The 18,803-nt window shown below is 39.7% G+C and overlaps 1 protein-coding gene across 3 annotated transcripts in view; it reads right to left on the bottom strand.

Moving 5' to 3' along the window:
• LOC131129288 (kinesin-like protein KIF13B) overlaps nucleotides 1-18,803 on the bottom strand; it is a 42,733-nt gene that overhangs the window by 10,318 nt on the left and 13,612 nt on the right. For 2 of the 3 annotated variants that reach the window (XM_058072825.1, XM_058072919.1), the window contains exons 16-37: nucleotides 18,414-18,500; nucleotides 17,265-17,449; nucleotides 16,953-17,187; nucleotides 15,704-15,866; nucleotides 15,480-15,626; nucleotides 15,241-15,390; nucleotides 13,517-13,630; nucleotides 13,267-13,440; nucleotides 12,947-13,104; nucleotides 11,900-12,032; nucleotides 11,665-11,805; nucleotides 9,196-9,225; nucleotides 9,026-9,125; nucleotides 7,920-8,046; nucleotides 6,619-6,674; nucleotides 6,410-6,528; nucleotides 5,549-5,725; nucleotides 5,312-5,404; nucleotides 4,361-4,513; nucleotides 4,214-4,291; nucleotides 4,037-4,142; nucleotides 3,836-3,918 (exon numbers count right to left, since the gene is read on the bottom strand). In XM_058072825.1, the coding sequence (XP_057928808.1) occupies nucleotides 3,836-3,918; nucleotides 4,037-4,142; nucleotides 4,214-4,291; nucleotides 4,361-4,513; nucleotides 5,312-5,404; nucleotides 5,549-5,725; nucleotides 6,410-6,528; nucleotides 6,619-6,674; nucleotides 7,920-8,046; nucleotides 9,026-9,125; nucleotides 9,196-9,225; nucleotides 11,665-11,805; nucleotides 11,900-12,032; nucleotides 12,947-13,104; nucleotides 13,267-13,440; nucleotides 13,517-13,630; nucleotides 15,241-15,390; nucleotides 15,480-15,626; nucleotides 15,704-15,866; nucleotides 16,953-17,187; nucleotides 17,265-17,449; nucleotides 18,414-18,500 (2,809 nt within the window). Of the gene's footprint in view, nucleotides 1-3,835; nucleotides 3,958-4,036; nucleotides 4,143-4,213; nucleotides 4,292-4,360; nucleotides 4,514-5,311; nucleotides 5,405-5,548; nucleotides 5,726-6,409; nucleotides 6,529-6,618; nucleotides 6,675-7,919; nucleotides 8,047-9,025; nucleotides 9,126-9,195; nucleotides 9,226-11,664; nucleotides 11,806-11,899; nucleotides 12,033-12,946; nucleotides 13,105-13,266; nucleotides 13,441-13,516; nucleotides 13,631-15,240; nucleotides 15,391-15,479; nucleotides 15,627-15,703; nucleotides 15,867-16,952; nucleotides 17,188-17,264; nucleotides 17,450-18,413; nucleotides 18,501-18,803 lie in introns of all 3 variants that reach the window. The other variant, XM_058072738.1, reaches the window with a different exon arrangement.

The raw sequence follows: 18,803 nt of genomic DNA, 5'->3' as shown, positions 1-18,803 counted from the left end.
CTCACCAGGGGGCCCAGAGGCACCCAAAAAGCGCATAAAACGCCACTATTTCAGGGCGTTGATTTTTGAAAAAAAGACGTAAGGGGTTAGTATGTCGTTTTTTTCATTTTTTTCAACTTGCTGAAAATGCACTTTTCTGGTCAAAAAAACACCAGAAACCTCATACACACTCACCAGGGGGCCCAAAGGCACCCAAAAATCGCATAAAACGCCAGTATTTCAGGGCGTTGAATTAAAAAAAAAAAGCGTAAGGGGTTAGTATGTCGTTTTTTTCATTTTTTTCAACTTGCTGAAAATGAACTTTTTTGGTCAAAAAAACACCAGAAACCTCACACACACTCACCAGGGGGCCCAGAGGCACCCAAAAATCGCATAAAACGCCAGTATTTCAGGGCGTTGAATTTTTAAAAAAGCGTAAGGGGTTAGTATGTCGTTTTTTTTCATTTTTTCAACTTAGTAAAAGTGCACTTTTCTGGTCAATAAAACACCAGAAACCTCACACACACTCACCAGGGGGCCCAGAGGCACGCAAAAAGCGAATAAAACGCCAGTATTTCAGGGCGTTGATTTTTGAAAAAAAACGTAAGGGGTTAGTATGTCGTTTTTTTTTCATTTTTTTCAACTTGCTGAAAATGCACTTTTCTGGTAAAAAAAAAACACCAAAAAACCTCACACACACTCACCAGGGGGCCCAGAGGCACCCAAAAAGCGCATAAAACGCCAGTATTTGAGGGCGTTGATTTTAGAAAAAAAGCGTAAGGGGTTAGTATGTCGTTTTTTTGCATTTTTTCAACTTAGTAAAAATGCACTTTTCTGGTCAAAAAACCACCAGAAACCTCACACACACTCACCAGGGGGCCCAGAGGCACCCAAAAAGCGCATAAAACGCCAGTATTTGAGGGCGTTGATTTTTGGAAAAAAAACGTAAGGGGTTAGTATGTCGTTTTTTTTTTTTCCATTTTTTCAACTTGCTGAAAATGCACTTTTCTGGTCAAAAAACAGGGGGAAACCTCTCACACACTCACCAGGGGGCCCAGAGGCACCCCAAAAGCGCATAAAACGCCAGTATTTCAGGGCGTTGATTTTTGAAAAAAAACGTAAGGGGTTAGTATGTCGGTTTTTTTTTTTTTTTTTTTCAACTTGCTGAAAATGCACTTTTCTGGTCAAAAAAAAAACACCAGAAACCTCTCACACACTCAACAGGGGCCCGAGAAGTACGCAAAAATGGCATAAAATGCCAGAGTTTGAATTTGGTGATTTTTGAAAAAAAACATAAGGGGTTAGTATGTCATTTTTTTTCATTTTTTCAACTTGCTGAAAATGCACTTTTCTGGTAAAAAAAAACAAAAAAAAAACTGGGGAAACCTCACACACACTCAACAGGGGCCCCAGAAGCACCTAAAAAGCCAGAGTTTGAATTTGGTGATTTTTGGCAAAAAACGTAAGGGGTTAGTATGTCGGGTTTTTTTTTCATTTTTTCAACTTGCTGAAAATGCACTTTTCTGGTCAAAAAAACAGGGGGAAACCTCTCACACACTCACCAGGGGGCCCAGGAGCACCCAAAAAGCGCATAAAACGCCAGTGTTTGAGGGCGTTGATTTTTGAAAAAAAAAACGTAATTTCAATTTTTTCAACTTGCTGAAAATGCACTTTTCTTGTCAAAAAAACAGGGGAAACCTCTCACACACTCAACAGGGGCCCGAGAAGTACGCAAAAATGCATAAAATGCCAGAGTTTGAATTTGGTGATTTTTGAAAAAAAACATAAGGGGTTAGTATGTCATTTTTTTTCATTTTTTCAACTTGCTGAAAATGCACTTTTCTGGTCAAAAAAACAAAAAAAACTGGGGAAACCTCACACACACTCAACAGGGGGCCGGGAAGCACCCATAAAGCGCATAAAACGCCAGTGTTTGAGGGCGTTGATTTTTGAAAAAAAACATAAGGGGTTAGTATGTCGTTTTTTTTTCATATTTTCAACTTGCTGAAAATGCACTTTTCTGGTAAAAAAAAAAAAAAAAAAAAAAACTGGGGAAACCTCACACACACTCAACAGGGGCCCCAGAAGCACCTAAAAAGCCAGAGTTTGAATTTGGTGATTTTTGGCAAAAAACGTAAGGGGTTAGTATGTCGGGTTTTTTTTTCATTTTTTCAACTTGCTGAAAATGCACTTTTCTGGTCAAAAAAACAGGGGGAAACCTCTCACACACTCACCAGGGGGCCCAGGAGCACCCAAAAAGCGCATAAAACGCCAGTGTTTGAGGGCGTTGATTTTTGAAAAAAAAAAACGTAATTTCAATTTTTTCAACTTGCTGAAAATGCACTTTTCTTGTCAAAAAAACAGGGGAAACCTCTCACACACTCAACAGGGGCCCGAGAAGTACGCAAAAAGCCAGAGTTTGAATTTGGTGATTTTTGGCAAAAAACGTAAGGGGTTAGTATGTCGGGTTTTTTTTTCATTTTTTCAACTTGCTGAAAATGCACTTTTCTGGTCAAAAAAACACCAGAAACCTCACACACACTCACCAGGGGTCCGAGAAGCATCCAAAAATGACATAAAATGGCAGTGTTTGAATTTGGTGATTTTTTGCAGGGTAAGGTAGCGTAATGTAAGGTAATGTCTTATAGATGTAACATTACGAATGAGGGAGTGATGTTTGAACCAACTATTTTTACAATTTATTTTACATTATTGGAAAAATTTTTGGAAAAAAACATGCCCTCTTAAGTCGACATCGACAAATATGATCGACCTTTGTAAACACCTGCAGCAGGTCATGTGGGCCGAGGGAGTAAACTGCGCCACGGGTGCCTTAAATGATGCAGTATCAACCTGTGCCGGAGCCATTTTGTTGATGAGCTTCCCTCTGTGGCTCAAGGTGCTAACAATCAGCGGAGTCGTATCGCATCACGGTGACAAGCTGAGATTTTGAGGACGACAAAGTTCATCAGCTCCTAATTGCCACTGCTAAGTGCACTCCTGTCTCAGTGGGGGATGTTTGGAACGATCTCTGCTTTCATCAGAGACAGCACATCATCATACAGAATACTTTATGTAGCTACTTTCTTTCTGAAGCTATTAAGTTCACGCTGGATATTTAGTGTACATTATTGTATTGTATTAGAAGTAGTAGTGGCTCTATATTTTTTGTATATATTCATAATATTATTTTTCACTCATTCATTTTCTACCGCTTATCCTCACACATATAAAGGCACATATAGACAAACAACCATTCACACTCACATTCATACCTATGGACAATTTGGAGTCGCTAATTAACGTAGCATGTTTTTGGAATGTGGGAGGAAACCGGAGTACCCGGAGAAAACCCACGCATGCACGGGGGGAACATGCAAACTCCACACAGAGATGGCCGATTGCGGACTCAAACTCGGGTCTCCTAGTTGTGAGTCCCTCGCGCTAATCACTCCTCCGCCATGCAGCGTAAAAAACATCTTATTTTCTCTTATTTTGTCTACTATATTGGGTAATATGAGTATAACGTTCACTATAGGGGTGTTACTTCATGTCTAGAGGGCTTTTCTACCACTTATCCTCATGAGGGTTGCGGGGGTTGCTGGAGCCTATCCCAGCTGTCTTCGGGCAAGAGGCGGGGTACACCCTGGACTGGTGGCCAGCCAATCACAGGGCACATATAGACAAACAACCATTCACACTCACATTCATACCTATGGACAATTTGGAGTCGCTAATTAACCTAGCATGTTTTTGGAATGTGGGATGAAAACCAGAGTACCCGGAGAAAACCACTCGACCGCCGTGCAGCCTAATATTATTTTATAAATATTATAATGTTTTTTAATTGTGTCACCTGCTGTTGGAGAGTCGCCTGGTCTCCCATATCTTCTTTGCCACCAGGAAGCAGTGACTTGAGGAGCTTGGGCATGGCCTTCACTGGAGGAATATAAGATACAGCAGACCCAAAAAATATGTCTGTGGAATATGATGGAAAAAAAGAAGAAGAGTTGTTGGAGAAAAGACAGTAGAAGAAGGCAAGTTGGCAGAAGCTCACCTGTTTCTGGGTTCTGGATGTGAGATACGGAGGTTGGCATTGTGCGTCTGGACTGATGAGGAGGAGGAGCAGCAGCAGCAGAGAGATCCTGGTGACTCTCCCAGCCCTGAGAACCCACAGCAGATACACAACATCACACTCAGTGGATTGTCCATCGTGCGACTGTTCTTCACGTACCCGATTGACGTTCGGCGAGCTGAGGCAGCGTCTGGGAGCTTTTCCTTTCCCCGCAAGGTGTTCCCTGACCGCTACTTCCTACACAAATATGGAATTTTCACAACATTATGACGTCATATTATGTTTATCCAGGAATCATATCCCAACCTGTCTCAGTCGGTCCAGAGTGAGGATGTTCTCCACGGCCAGGACACTGCGTAGGTATTTCTCGATGGCCGCCTCGCTGTCGGCTGACTGGTCGTCGTCTGTGCTGGCGGCCAATCGGGCCAGCATCTCCCTGTCTTCAGGACCGTGATAGTCCTACAGACGCAGGGATACCATTCATTGGTGGCCGGCCAATCACAGGGCACATATAGGCAAACAACCATTCACACTCACATTCATATCTATGGACAACTTAGAGTCGCTAATTAACCTAGCATGTTTTTGGAATGTGGGAGGAAACTAGAGTAGTCCGGAAAAAACCCATGCATGCACGGGGAGAACATGCAAACTCCACACAGAGATGGCCGAGGGTGGAATCAAACTTGGGTCTCCTAGCTGTGAGGCCCTCGCGCTAATCACTCATCCGCCATGCAGCATAAAAAACATCTTATTTTGTCTTATTATGTCTACTATATTGGGTAATATGAGTATAAACTTCACTATAGGGGTGTTACTTCATGTCTCGAGTGCTCTAAAATTCATTCATTCATTCATTTTCTACCGCTTATCCTCACAAGGGTCGCGGGGGTTGCTGGAGCCTATCCCAGCTGTCTTTGGGCGAGAGGCGGGGTACACCCTGGACTGGTGGCCAGCCAATCACAGGGCACATATAGACAAACAACCATTCACACTCACATTCATACCTATGGACAATTTGGAGTGGCTAATTAACCTAGCATGTTTTTGGAAAACCTAGTAATATTTGTTATCATTGTCATTTTTTCATGTAAATTGAGGCAGCAAAAGCAGTATCGGTCCACAAATATCGGCCCAAGCAAAATCGGCTATCGGCTAAGGGTGATGGAAAAAAATCCTATCAGTCGATCCCGAGTATACATTGCAGTTGTTTGCTCCGTGCTTATGAACAATGTACTTCTGTACTTCTGTACTTACTCCTGGTATGTTTGAGACTATTTCAAAGGTGACGCCACATCCTGGGATGAGGCTGCGCTGGGACATCCTCTTTAGCAAACTCTGGGCAAAACCCTGCATCGCAAACATAAAAGTAGCCCGTCTTAGAACAGATCAACACGCTGAAATGAGCGCAATTGACAAACGACAAGCTACAGTCCCATTATAATGGGTTTATTTATAAGCAAGGTCAAACAGGTAGTGGCTGCGTCCACTCACCTGCCTCCCGGCGACATTAACGCAGACGCGTTTCCTGAGGACCAGCTGCATGTGGGCGGGGTGGCTTAGCTCCACCACAACGCGGATCGTCAGGTAGACTCTGTGCTCGCCGGACGCCACGCGACTGAGCTGGGGACACTCGTGAACTGTTGAGTCCCAGGACGCCTCCACTTTCACCTAGACCACAATAGGACGTGATGTGAATGAAAACATGAGCGGTTATGCTAGGAGTCCAATGGGCCGGCGCCAGTTGGTGCCAGTTGGTGCCAAAGATTATGTGATCGGCGTGTAGTGGCGGCGAATTAATGTTCGCTCAGCATGTTGCCACTATGCACCAATCACATAATCTTTGGCACCAACTGGGACCGGCCCAGTGGACTCCTGGCATCATTGGCGCAACTTGGCTCGCGCCATTACATTCCAGTGTATTCCAATAGGCGGATTGTTTGTGACACTTTTAACATTTTAAAATTTTAAACATTTTGAAATTTTCTTGCCGCCAAACTCAATTTTTGCCGCCATTACAGGCCACCACGAGCCAGTTGGGAGGCAGTTTAAGTCACTGCATGCCACTTGGCACCTTATTGGCGACACTAAGCGCCACAGAAAATTGCATTGGCGCCTGAAAGTGTATTGAATTTTGCTTCATATTTATAATTTTATTTATAATTTATTAATAATTTTGTGACAATATTGATGCATGTTTTCTGGCCTTTACAGGGTTTTTTTTTTTTTTTTTTGGTTTTGCACCCAAAGAGAGTATTATTTTGTTTTCTTTTTCCTCCAAAAAAAAAAAAAAACTTATGCCCAGCAACTGGCACCAACTGGAACAATATTCCCTTTATCTTAAAGTCACCTTACCTCTGAATCGTAATGTTTGACAATGTGAAGGTCAAAGAAGTCGTCTTCGTATTCCTCGCCAAGGTACGCATCTAGCCCCCCGCCGAGAGGAGCTGAAAGGCTGGACTGGAAATCATCCGCTGCAGCCCCCCAAAAAAAACAAAAAAAAACAGAGCTCCATTTATGGTTGAATTAGACAAACCTGTTGATGTGAGATTCCACAAAAATACCACTAAGATCCAGGAACAGGACAGGAATGTGTGTTTCCATTCCAGGAACAGGGACTCTGTGGGGGGGGAAAACCACGTCATTGCTCCACTGAATAAATGATATAGATGACCCGAGTGGGTGTTACACCCGCAAACGTAATAACTGCCCACAAACATAATAAACCACAAGTAATAATACAAATCTGCAGCTTTGAATGTAATAATCCCGCAAATGTAATAAATTTCCCACAAACGTAATAAAATTTGCCGACTGCAAACGTAATACTGAATTTCCTGAAATTAAATTATTACATATGTGGGAAAGTGAAAAACTGTAAATGTAATAACTTCCCACAAATGTAATATGAGACAAAATAATGATCTGTTCTTTTTTTATGTGGAAAAAATATTATTCTAAGAGTATCATTTGAATACATTAAAGGAATCTTTAATTATTAAATTATCATTTATTTTAAATTAAAAATATAATATAATTGTGATAATTGCATAATTGATCATTACTATTATTAGATTTTATTATTTCTTTTGATTATTTCTTACCCATATACTACACAGAAAAATCACACATACAATAATATACTGTAACTAATGTACGCCCACAAACAAAATGTAATAATTTCCTGCAAATGAAATAATAATAATAATGTAATAAAAACTGCCTACTGCAAACGTAATACTGAATTTTTATTATTACATTTTTTTGTGGGTGTACATTAGTTACAGTATATTATTGTATGTGTGATTTTGTGTGTATATGGGGAAGAAATAATCAAAAGAAATAATAAAATATAATAATAATAGTAATAATAATCACAATGATGTTATCTTTTTTAATTTAAAATAAATTATAATTTAATAATTGAATATTCATTTAATGTATTCAAATGATACTCTTTGAATAATATTTTTTCCACAAAAAAAAAGAATTATCTTGTTAAAAATCACCTTCTCCCTCATTAAAAGAAGAAAGTACAAATAAACAACAACAACCACAAAGATCATTATTTTGTGGGAAGTTATTACATTTACAGTTTTTCACTTTCCAACGTATGTAATAATTATAGTAATAATATATATGTAATATATACGTAATGCAATAATATATGTAATTATATGTAATATGTAATAATGCAGGAAATTCAGTATTACGTTTGCAGTAGGCAAATTTTATTACATTTGCGGGAAATTTATTACATTTGCGGGATTATTACATTCAAAGCTGCAGATTTGTATTATTACGTTTATGGGCAGTTATTACGTTTGCGGGTGTAACAGGGTGTTTCATTCATTATAGCACAAACCTTTCAACCGGCGCTCCGGGAATGCCGCTGCCTGCTGACGGCACCAAAACGGCATTGCGCTCTTCAGTGAGCGTCAGACGACATTCCAGGAGCTGGGACTCCCGCTCCAAATCGTCCTCAGATTTATCTAAAAGACAAATAAACATGAGACAACGTTTGTATAAGTAAGCCGATATGCAGCATTTGTAGTATTTACACTCTTTATTCCTTATACTACCTGAGTAGACACACTTGCGGCTACAACGCTTCCAAACAATCAATAATACACAATATCCCTCCATTATGTATACTTCTTATCCTGCGGGTACAAGTTGCAGAGAGCTGGCACATATTCCTCATATCAATAATGAAAAACCAAGGATGAAAGTTATATTTCTCCTGAGACACTCTAGGTTAAAAAAAAATCTATTTTTTAGAGGTGTCCCGGTTGCATATTAATATAAAATAAGTATATATGCCTCAGATTAAAAAAAATAAAAAAAGACTCTGACTCAGACCGGGATTCAATTCTCCGGGTATTCCGGTTTCCTCCCACATTCCAAAAACATGCTAGGTTAATTGGCGACTCCAAATTGTCCATGGGTATGAATGTGAGTGTGAATGGTTGTTTGTCTATATGTGCCCTGTGATTGGCTGGCCACCAGTCCAGGGTGTACCCCGCCTCCCGGCCTGAAGACAGCTGGGATAGGCTCCAGCACCCCCCGCAACCCTTGTGAGGATAAGCGGTAGAAAATGAATGAATAAATGAATGAATTTTAGAGCCCTCTAGACATGAAGTAACACCCCTATAGTGAACTTTATACTCATATTACCCAATATAGTAGACATAATAAGACAAAATAAGATGTTTTTACGCTGTATGGCGGACGAGTGATTAGCACGAGGGCCTCACAGCTAGGAGACCCGAGTTCGATTCCACCCTCGGCCATCTCTGTGTGGAGTTTGCATGTTCCCCCCGTGCATGTGTGGGTTTTCTCCGGGTACTCCGGTTTCCTCCCACATTCCAAAAACATGCTAGGTTAATTAGCGACTCCAAATTGTCCATAGGTATGAATGTGAGTGTGAATGGTTGTTTGTTGGTTTGTTTTCAATATAAATATTTGTACCTGGTTTGGAGACTATTTTCTGTAACTGCTGGTCCAGATATTCCTGTCTCTGTGTCAGAGTGGCCAGCCACTGTTTCCTCATCCTCTCCAAATCTACTTCCTTTAAACACAAAAAATATACTTTAGGAGTTTAGCGATGAGATATAATGATACTCTAATTGAGTACTTACTTGGTAGCTGTCCATTTCTTCAGCCATAATCTGGAAATAGAGGATTTTTTTAAATGATATTTTGATATGGTAATGGTTTAATTTCATTTGAACATGCATCAGATTACAATTGAATGCATCACATAATCAGTTCCCAGTTCCACATGTCCAAAAGGAGTAGGAAGAAGCAAAGCTTATTAAATCCTACCCCTCCATCTGGTACTTTTACAATCAGTAACTGTTACATTTGTTCACTTCCTGCTTTCCTAATATAGTTTAAGTTTTTTTTTTATTTTATTTTTATTTTATTCTTGTCACGTACTGAAGTACGAGGTGATATGACATAATGGTTACCATAGTAACTGTCATGGCTATGGCTTTTTAACATAGTCCTAGCATAGAAGTGTTTCAAATGTAGTTCTTCCCTGAGTTCATATTTCTCCTCTCTTGTAGAGAAGTATTGGATGCCATTTTTAGGTAATTATTTATTTTAATATTTATATTATTAGTATTATTTATTTTTTATTATTATTTGTTAATGATATTTAATATTATTTAATATATTTATATTATTATATTATTAATATTTATTTTAATTCTAATTATTTATTTTATATAATTAGTTATTTTTATCCTTATGCTGTTTGATGTATAAATAAATGTATATATACAGTGAAGAAAATAAGTATTTGAACACCCTGCTATTTTGCTATTTCTCCCACTTAGAAATCATGGAGGGGTCTGAAATTTTCATCGTAGGTGCATGTCCACTGTGAGAGAGATAAACTAAAAAGAAAAATCCAGAAATCACAATGCATGATTTTTTAACAATTTATTTGTGTGATACAGCTGCAAATAAGTATTTGAACACCTGAGAAAATGAATGTTAATATTTGGTACAGTAGCCTTTGTTTGCTATTACAGAGGTCAAACGTTTCCTGTAGTTTTTCACCAGGTTTGCACACACTGCAGGAGGGATCTTGGCCCACTCCTCCACACAGATCTTCTCTAGATCAGTCAGGTTTCTGGGCTGTCGCTGAGAAACACGGAGTTTGAGCTCCCTCCAAAGATTTTCGATTGGGTTCAGGTCTGGAGACTGGCTGGGCCATGCTAGAACCTTGATATGCTTCTTACGGAGCCACTCCTTGGTTTTCCTGGCTGTGTGCTTCGGGTCGTTGTCGTGTTGGAAGACCCAGCCACGACCCATCTTCAATGCTCTGACAGAGGGAAGGAGGTTGTTCCCCAAAATCTCACAATACACGGCCCCAGTCATCCTCTCTTTAATGCAGTGCACTCGTCCTGTCCCATGTGCAGAAAAACACCCCCAAAGCATGATGCTACCACCCCCATGCTTCACAGTAGGGATGGTGTTCTTCGGATTGTACTCTTCATTCTTCTTCCTCCAAACACGCTTATTGGAATTATGACCAAAAAGTTCTATTTTGGTCTCATCTGACCATAAAACTTTCTCCCATGACTCCTCTGTATCATCCAAATGGTCATATGCAAACTTAAGACGGGCCTTGACATGTGCTGGTTTAAGCAGGGGAACCTTTCGTGCCATGCATGATTTCACATCATGACGTCTTAGTGTATTACCTACAGTAACCTTGGAAACGGTGGTCCCAGCTCTTTTCAGGTCATTGACCAAGTCCTGTCGTGTAGTTCTGGGCTGATTCCTCACCTTTCTTAGAATCATTGAGACCCCACGAGGTGATATCTTGCATGGGGCTCCACTCCGATTGAGATTGACCGTCATGTTTAGCTTCTTCCATTTTCTAATGATAGCTCCAACAGTGGACCTTTTTTCACCAAGCTGCTTGGTAATTGCTCCGTAGCCCTTTCCAGCCTTGTGGAGGTGTACAATTTTGTCTCTGGTGTCTTTGGACAGCTCTTTGGTCTTCGCCATGTTACAAGTTAAAGTCTTACTGATTGTATGGGGTGGACAGGTGTCTTTATGCAGCTAGCGACCTCAAACAGGTGCATCTGATTCAGGATGATACATGGAGTGCAGGTGGACTTCTAATGGGCAGACTAACAGGTCTTTCAGGGTCAGAATTCTAGATGATACACAGGTGTTCAAATACTTATTTGCAGCTGTATCACACAAATAAATTGTTAAAAAATCATGCATTGTGATTTCTGGATTTTTCTTTTTAGTTTATCTCTCTCACAGTGGACATGCACCTACGATGAAAATTTCAGACCCCTCCATGATTTCTAAGTGGGAGAAATAGCAAAATAGCAGGGTGTTCAAATACTTATTTTCTTCACTGTAAATATAAATTATTAATTATAAATATAATTGATATAAAATAAATTATAAATATTATATATAAATATAAATTTATATAAATAAGACACATTGCTATTTAAATCAGAATGGGCAGTCACAGTGTTATTTTTGGAGGGGTAATTATTATTATTATTTTCACATGGCAAACATCTTTAAAAAAACACTGCACTAATAATAAAATCCCTTCCACTTACCAACTGTGAGTCCTTTCCTTTTGGTGTATTTTGGACCTTGACGTCGCCAATAGACACGGAAAGGATGGAGCTGGAGATAAGGGGCATCGTGCCAGAGTCTGGCACAGAGCAGACCCCCACCTGAACCCGACGAGACTGACCCTGGATAGCATGGTTAAAAAAAAAAAAACACAAAGTAGCTAAAAAAACACAATAAGCTAGCCATGAGCTAATTTCCTTTTCAAGTACAACATACTTGTCTTAGCTGAAAGACTCCACCAGTGCGTACATCCTTCGCAGGAAGAACCTCTACGGGTACAAACTGGCCAGCGTCGTTCAGCTCCATCAGCTGAACCCACAACTCTAGCCGGCGAGTCACCTCGCTCCACCTGGCGAGGAAAAATGACATGACGATACATCATAAATTTCAGATTTTAATAATCTGACAGGTTTTTTTTTTCAAATTTCTGCTGTTTTTAAAAATATATATACGTATTTCAAGATTCTTCTTGTAAATTTACTTTTTGTAATTATGACTTTATTCCCATCATTGTTATTTATTTTTCCTTTATTCTTGGAATATTAAAACTTTTTTGGCAATCTAATTTTCAAAAATTACAACTTTATTTATTTTTTGTTTTTTTTTCAAATTTCTGCTGTTTTTTTTATTTATTTCAAGATTCTTCTTGTAAATTTACTTTTTTGTAATTATTACTTTTTTCCCCATCATTATTCATTATTTTTCCTTTATTCTTGGAATATTACAACTTTTTTGGCAACCTAATTTTCAAAAATTACAACTTTATTTATTTGGGTTTAACATTTTAACATTAAAGACATGACTTTTTCTATGGTGATAATATATATCACCTATGGTAATAATATATATCATATCACCTCGTACTTCGGTACGTGACAAAAATGAAATAAAAAAAAATATTTTAATTAAAAAAAACAAAACTTAAACTATATTAGGAAAGCAGGAAGTGAACAAATGTAACAGTTACTGATTGTAAAAGTACCAGATGGAGGGGTAGGATTAAATAAGCTTTGCTTCTTCCTACTCCTTTTGGACATGTGGAACTGTGAACTGATTATGGGATGCACTCAATTGTAATCTGATGCATGTTCAAATGAAATAAAACCATTACCATTACCATAAAATGACATTTTTCCTCATAATATTATGTTATTCTTGTAAAATTATTATAAAATTATTATCTTTACATGACCACATCTTTTTTTTTTTTACATTTGTTGTTTTATTCATTATGTGTATTTGAATATCTTTCTTTTCATTCACCTCTCTCTGAGTGAACGGGTCTTGGCCTGAATCACACCCAGGTCCCACAGGGCGAGGTTACGCCGATGGTTGGCCTGCTTGTGACCGTACACCTCAATAGCCACCGCACCTTCTGACAAATACTCCAGGAAGTCCTCCGACACGGGCACCGACAACTCCTAAAAGACACCAAAAGTAACAAGTTAACTACAGCCACGTTTAGTATATGAGGAGTTTTTCTCTTTCCGAATGGAATCTTTCCGAAAGCAATGGTATACATGGCTACGTCGCTAGTGTTTAGTTAGTCATATTATTCCATAAAACTGTCCAGAACGTAATACCTTGCAGCTATCAAAAACAACTGTGCATTGAGGGTCCCTGGAGTCAGCTGGCGAGGCGGATGATGCCATTTCCGGAGCAATGAATATCGGCTCCTTTTGACCCCAAAAGTGATACTGGCAGAAGACGAAGTTGGACAGGTGACGAGGAAGACCAGTGGCCTGGAGAATTTTCACCTGATAGGACAACAGAGCAGAATATGAAAATTCATTCATTCATTCAAAACTAAAACCAAGCGTTCTATTTACTCACCACACATTTCAGTTTCCGTTCTTGTGCATCGCCATCGGTGATACTCTGCTGGGAACCTTCCTTGTCTGAACCTTCGGTTCCTCGCCACATCTCCACATGAAGCCGACCCGCCACCTAATACATACAGATATTAGGGATGCTCCACTGAGACCACTGACAAGACATCATTTATCATAGTTTCTCGCTATTAGAGAAAACATAAACAGATTAAAATAATAAAATAAATAATACATTTTATTTGTATAGCGCTTTTCAGAGTACTCAAAGAAGCTTTACAGTAGAGAAAAAGAAATAACCAACCATCGTGAGGATAAGCAGTAGAAAATGAATGAATGAATTCATTTTAGAGCCCTCTAGACATGAAGTAACACCCCTATAGTAAACTTTATACTCATATTACCCAATATAGTAGACATAATGAGACAAAATAAGATGTTTTTACGCTGCATGGTGGACGAGTGATTAGCACGAGGGCCTCACAGCTAGGAGACCGGAGTTCGATTCCACCCTCGGCCATCTCTGTATGGAGTTTGCATGTTCTCCCCGTGCATGCGCGGGTTTTCTACGGGTACTCCGGTTTCCTCATCCCACATTCCAAAAACATGTTAGGTTAATTAGCGACTCCAAATTGTCCATAGGTATGAATGTGAGTGTGAATGGTTGTTTGTCTATACGTATGTGTCCTGTGATTGGCTGGCCACCAGTCCAGGGTGTACCCCGCCCCTCGCCCGAAGACAGCTGGGATAGGCTCCAGCACCCCCCGCGACCATCGTGAGGATAAGCGGTAGAAAATGAATGAATGAATTTTAGAGCCCTCTAGACATGAAGTAACACCCCTATAGTCAACTTTATACTCATATTACCCAATATAGTAGACATAATGAGACAAAATAAAATGTTTTTACGCTGCATGGCGGATGAGTGATTAGCACGAGGGCCTCACAGCTAGGAGACCCGAGTTCGATTCCACCCTCGGCCATCTCTGTGTGGAGTTTGCATGTTTGCACGGGGAGTGCATGCGTGGGTTTTCTCCGGGTACTCCTGTTTCCTCCCACATTCCAAAAACATGCTAGGTTAATTAGCCACTCCAAATTGTCCATAGGTATGAATGTGAGTGTGAATGGTTGTTTGTCTATATGTGCCCTGTGATTGGCTGGCCACCAGTCCAGGGTGTACCCCGCCCGAAGACAGCTGGGATAGGCTCCGGCACTCTCTGTGGCCCTCGTGAGGATAAGAGGTAGAAAATGAATGAATGAATGAATAACCTGTGTATGTGTTTGTGGTTTATGTTTTCAGGGACTAATCAGGGATTAATCGATGCATCGAAAAACTATTTTCTCGATTAATCATTTACAGAAATAATCGTTGAACCCAGCCCTAGTGAGGCGGCGAGCAGCCGAGTTCTGAATATATTGTAATTTGTTTTGCATGCTGTACTGTAGGGCTGCATGGCGTGAGAGTGGTTGGCGCGAGGGCCTCGCAGATTGGAGACCCGAGTTCAATTCCATCCTCGGCCATCTCTGTGTGGAATTTTCATGTTCTCCCCATGCATGCGTGGGTTTTCTCCGGGTACTCCGTTTTTTCCTCCCACATTCCAAAAAACATGCTAGGTTAATTAGCCACTCCAAATTGTCCATAGGTATGAATGTGAGTGTGAATGGTTGTTTGCCTATATGTGAATGAGGGTGGCGCTGTGGAGTTTGAGACAGAAGTTATTGTCCTACCTCTCCTTTCTGGTTGATGATGGGAACGGCATACTGCAGTTTGACGTCGTAGAACAAACATGCCAGGAAAACATTGGCCACCCCAATCAGACTGTGGTTCTCTTGCTCGTCAAAAAAAGGGTCAGCCCGTTTGAAATAAGACCGCATGACCTGTATAAAAATACAAAAGAGAGTCTTTAATATTATTTTTTGTGAGTGAAGATCGTATCATTTCTGGGAAAGCAAGATGAAGGAGTTACAGCATTATCTTCATCAAAGTCCTTCCACTCCTGGTAGAGCTCCCTCATGTCCACCAGACGATTCTCCATCTTCTCCATCGCCCAGATCTGCTTCCCTTTCCCTTTGCGGCGTACTTGAATGGCTGGCTCGCTCAGCACCATGTCACGCTACGGGACAAGACGGAGAACTTGACGTGGACCCACAACTTTGGATTGGAAGTATTTTGTGTTTTGTTCCTCCTGACCTTCCTGTTAGCATCCAGATTGGCGGCAGGTATCTGCAAAGTGACCATGTACTCGGTTCTCTTGTTGAGCTCCTCTGTAATAAAACAGGCCTCCTGAGCCAACAGGTTGGCGCGAACGATCTGCTCCTTGAGACGGCGAAGGCTTCGAGTAATCATTGCCTCTCTTGATGACAAAAACGTAGAGTACATACAATAAATGGCAAAAAATAAAAACATACAAATCACATACAGATACAGGCAGTCAGTTTGTTTCCATGTTTATGTAGATCAGGGGCCTCAAACACGCGGCCCGCGGGCCAAATGTGGCCCGCAGGACACTAGTTTGAGGCCCCCGCCTTGATATGAAAGTTTAATGTTAGTTTGATATGGATGCTGTATGGTATCATGTACCCAGAAAAAAATATTTACGTTTGATTAATGTTCATGTTAAAGGTTAAATAACTGTTAATAGTTATCCTCCCTATCTGTGTGGAAGTGGTAAGTTTTTGGCTATTTAAGTTTAAAGGAAATAACTTGAAGGCTACCGTTTAGGTCGCTAGCTCTCTAGTTTGCGAGTTAGCATGTGTCTCAAGACCCTGCAGTTGCGCAATATGTTGTAAATAAAAAGAGTATAAATGTGACTATAGTCGTGTTTTGTCATGTCTACAGGGTTCTAATAATGCTTTGTTCATTTTAATCTGAAAAAAATTATTTGTCTACCCACCAACTATATGTAGTTTCTTAAGTTTTTATTATTTACTGTTTTATTATTATTATTATTATTATATTTATTTATTACTGATTGATTTTCTTTATTCTTGATTTGTTTATTTATTTTTCATCTTATTTTGTGTAGAAAAATAAAAAGTCAGATATTTGAGAACAGTGGAATGTTTTATCAGCGCTTTTATTGTAGAAAATCGGAACCAAAGCACTGAAAAAGTTTGTATATTTTTCTTTTTTTCATAAATGCGTTTTTTTTTTTTTTTGGAAAACCTGATGTGGCCCAGTCTCACCCAGACCCAAGCTCCAGTGGCCCCCAAGTAAACTGAGTTTGAGATCCCTGATGTAGATAATAAGTTACTAATACTGCACAAATAAGCACCAAAAAATCAGTCATAATTTATAAATGTGATAATACAAGTAAAAAGTAAACCACATGCTCCACTCGTGCATTTTCGCCAGTATGGTCCATGAATGCACCATAGTCCACTTCCAATGCCATCATAGGAACAGAACTCCATTGAACTAAAACCCAAGTAGGTCTCACCTGTCTTCGCTCCATCGCCGCATGCGTTTGTGGGAACCCGGTGATGTCCCACTAACGTTAGCGGCGTTGGGCGGAGATCCTGACACTTCCAGGAAATGAGAAGATCTTTCAGGATTGAGCCGCAAGCGAAGTTGCTGCAGTTCCTGTTCGTACATCAGCCTCTGGCGCTCCAAGGCGCAGCGTTTCTCCTCCTCGTGTTGCCTCTCCAGGGTCTGCAACACCGACTGCAAGGGATCTGCAAGGTGAAGAGATTTTGAAAATTAAATTAAATTAAATTAAATTAAAAATAATAACAGTAACAGTATTACTTACCGTTGCTGGCCATTCCTTTCATCATGACTTCAGCCTGAGCGAACTCAAAGCCGACTTCACTAGAGACATCACTAGATGTATCGATGTCCACCTCCAGGTGGTCTGCACTTAAGCTGGTCTTCATTCTAGACCCACTCTCCTCCTCCTCGCTCCCAGTATGGACTAAATGCTTGGGCAGGTTGATCCTGTGGGTTTGGAAAGAAATAAAAGAAAACCATAATTAACTACTTTTGTTAATTTGTGGAAAACAAAAGAGTGTCAATCAGAAATCACTCCACACTCTTTATTGCTCTCTGGTTCTACCATATTTTACTTATTGTGTGGAAATATGGGCTAATAACTATAAAAGCAATCTTCACTCGCTAAATGTATGGCAAAAAAAGGTCAGTAAGGATAATTCATAATGGCGCCTACAGAGAACATACTAACTCCTTATTTCTAAAATCACAAATACTTCAACTTGCTATTATAGTTCATCTTCAAACAGCTAAAATAATGCATAAGGCTAAAAAATAACCAATTAGCTAAAAATGTCATCCAATACTTCTCTACAAGAGAGGAGAAATATGATCTCAGGGAAGAAGTACATTTGAAACACTTCTATGCTAGGACTACGTTATGCTAGCCATAGCATTTCAGTATGTGGAATCAAACTATGGAATGGATTGAGTAAGGAAATCAAACAATGCACAACGATGAGCCAATTCAAGAAACAATACAAGCAGTTGATGTTTGCTAAATACAAGGATGAAGAGTCTTGAACCAGTCATGATGTGCTATATATATCACTATATTGACACTTACTATGGTACCCATTATGGCATTGGATGCTCATATCACTGAGTACTTCGGTACGTGACAAAAAATAAAAAATAAAATAAAAATAAAAAAATAAAAAATCATTAAAATTTTTTTTTAATTAAAAACGTATATTAGGAAAGCAGGAAGTGAACAAATGTAACAGTTACTGATTGTAAAAGTACCAGATGGAGGGGTAGGATTTAATAAGCTTTGCTTCTTCCTACTCCTTTTGGACATGTGGAACTGGGAACTGATTATGTGATGCATTCAATTGTAATCTGATGCATGTTCAAATGAAATAAAACCATTACCATTACAAAAAACACATAAATCCACACTAAGTCTAACCTGAAGAAGTGGTTGTTCCCCCATAGGATGCGATCGCCGTGATGAAGCTGCACAGGACTGGTGACGACAGCGCCATTCACCCACGTTCTTCAGACAAGACAAGAGAATGTATTCATCAGACATCAGGAACAAGGAACAATTCTGTATATTTTCTTTTCGTAGGATATGTTCTGCTCTGTTTAATGTCAATAAATCATGTCTGCCACAAAATTTTGTTTGAAAATTTAAAAAGTTGGCTGGAATTCCACATTTTTCCCATAGCTTAAAAATGATGGTGAGTTCACATGCCTATTTGTCTTTAAATGAAAGAAAAACTGAGCACTTGGCTGCACAGCGGACCAGTGGTTAGCGCGCAGGACTCACAACTAGGAGACCCGAGTTCAATTCCAC

Source organism: Doryrhamphus excisus, chromosome 1, assembly GCF_030265055.1.
Source record: "Doryrhamphus excisus isolate RoL2022-K1 chromosome 1, RoL_Dexc_1.0, whole genome shotgun sequence".
NCBI classification, from domain to species: Eukaryota; Metazoa; Chordata; class Actinopteri; order Syngnathiformes; family Syngnathidae; genus Doryrhamphus; species Doryrhamphus excisus.
Note: the sequence above shows the minus strand (reverse complement) of the source record. Positions and strands in the feature narration are given on the sequence as shown.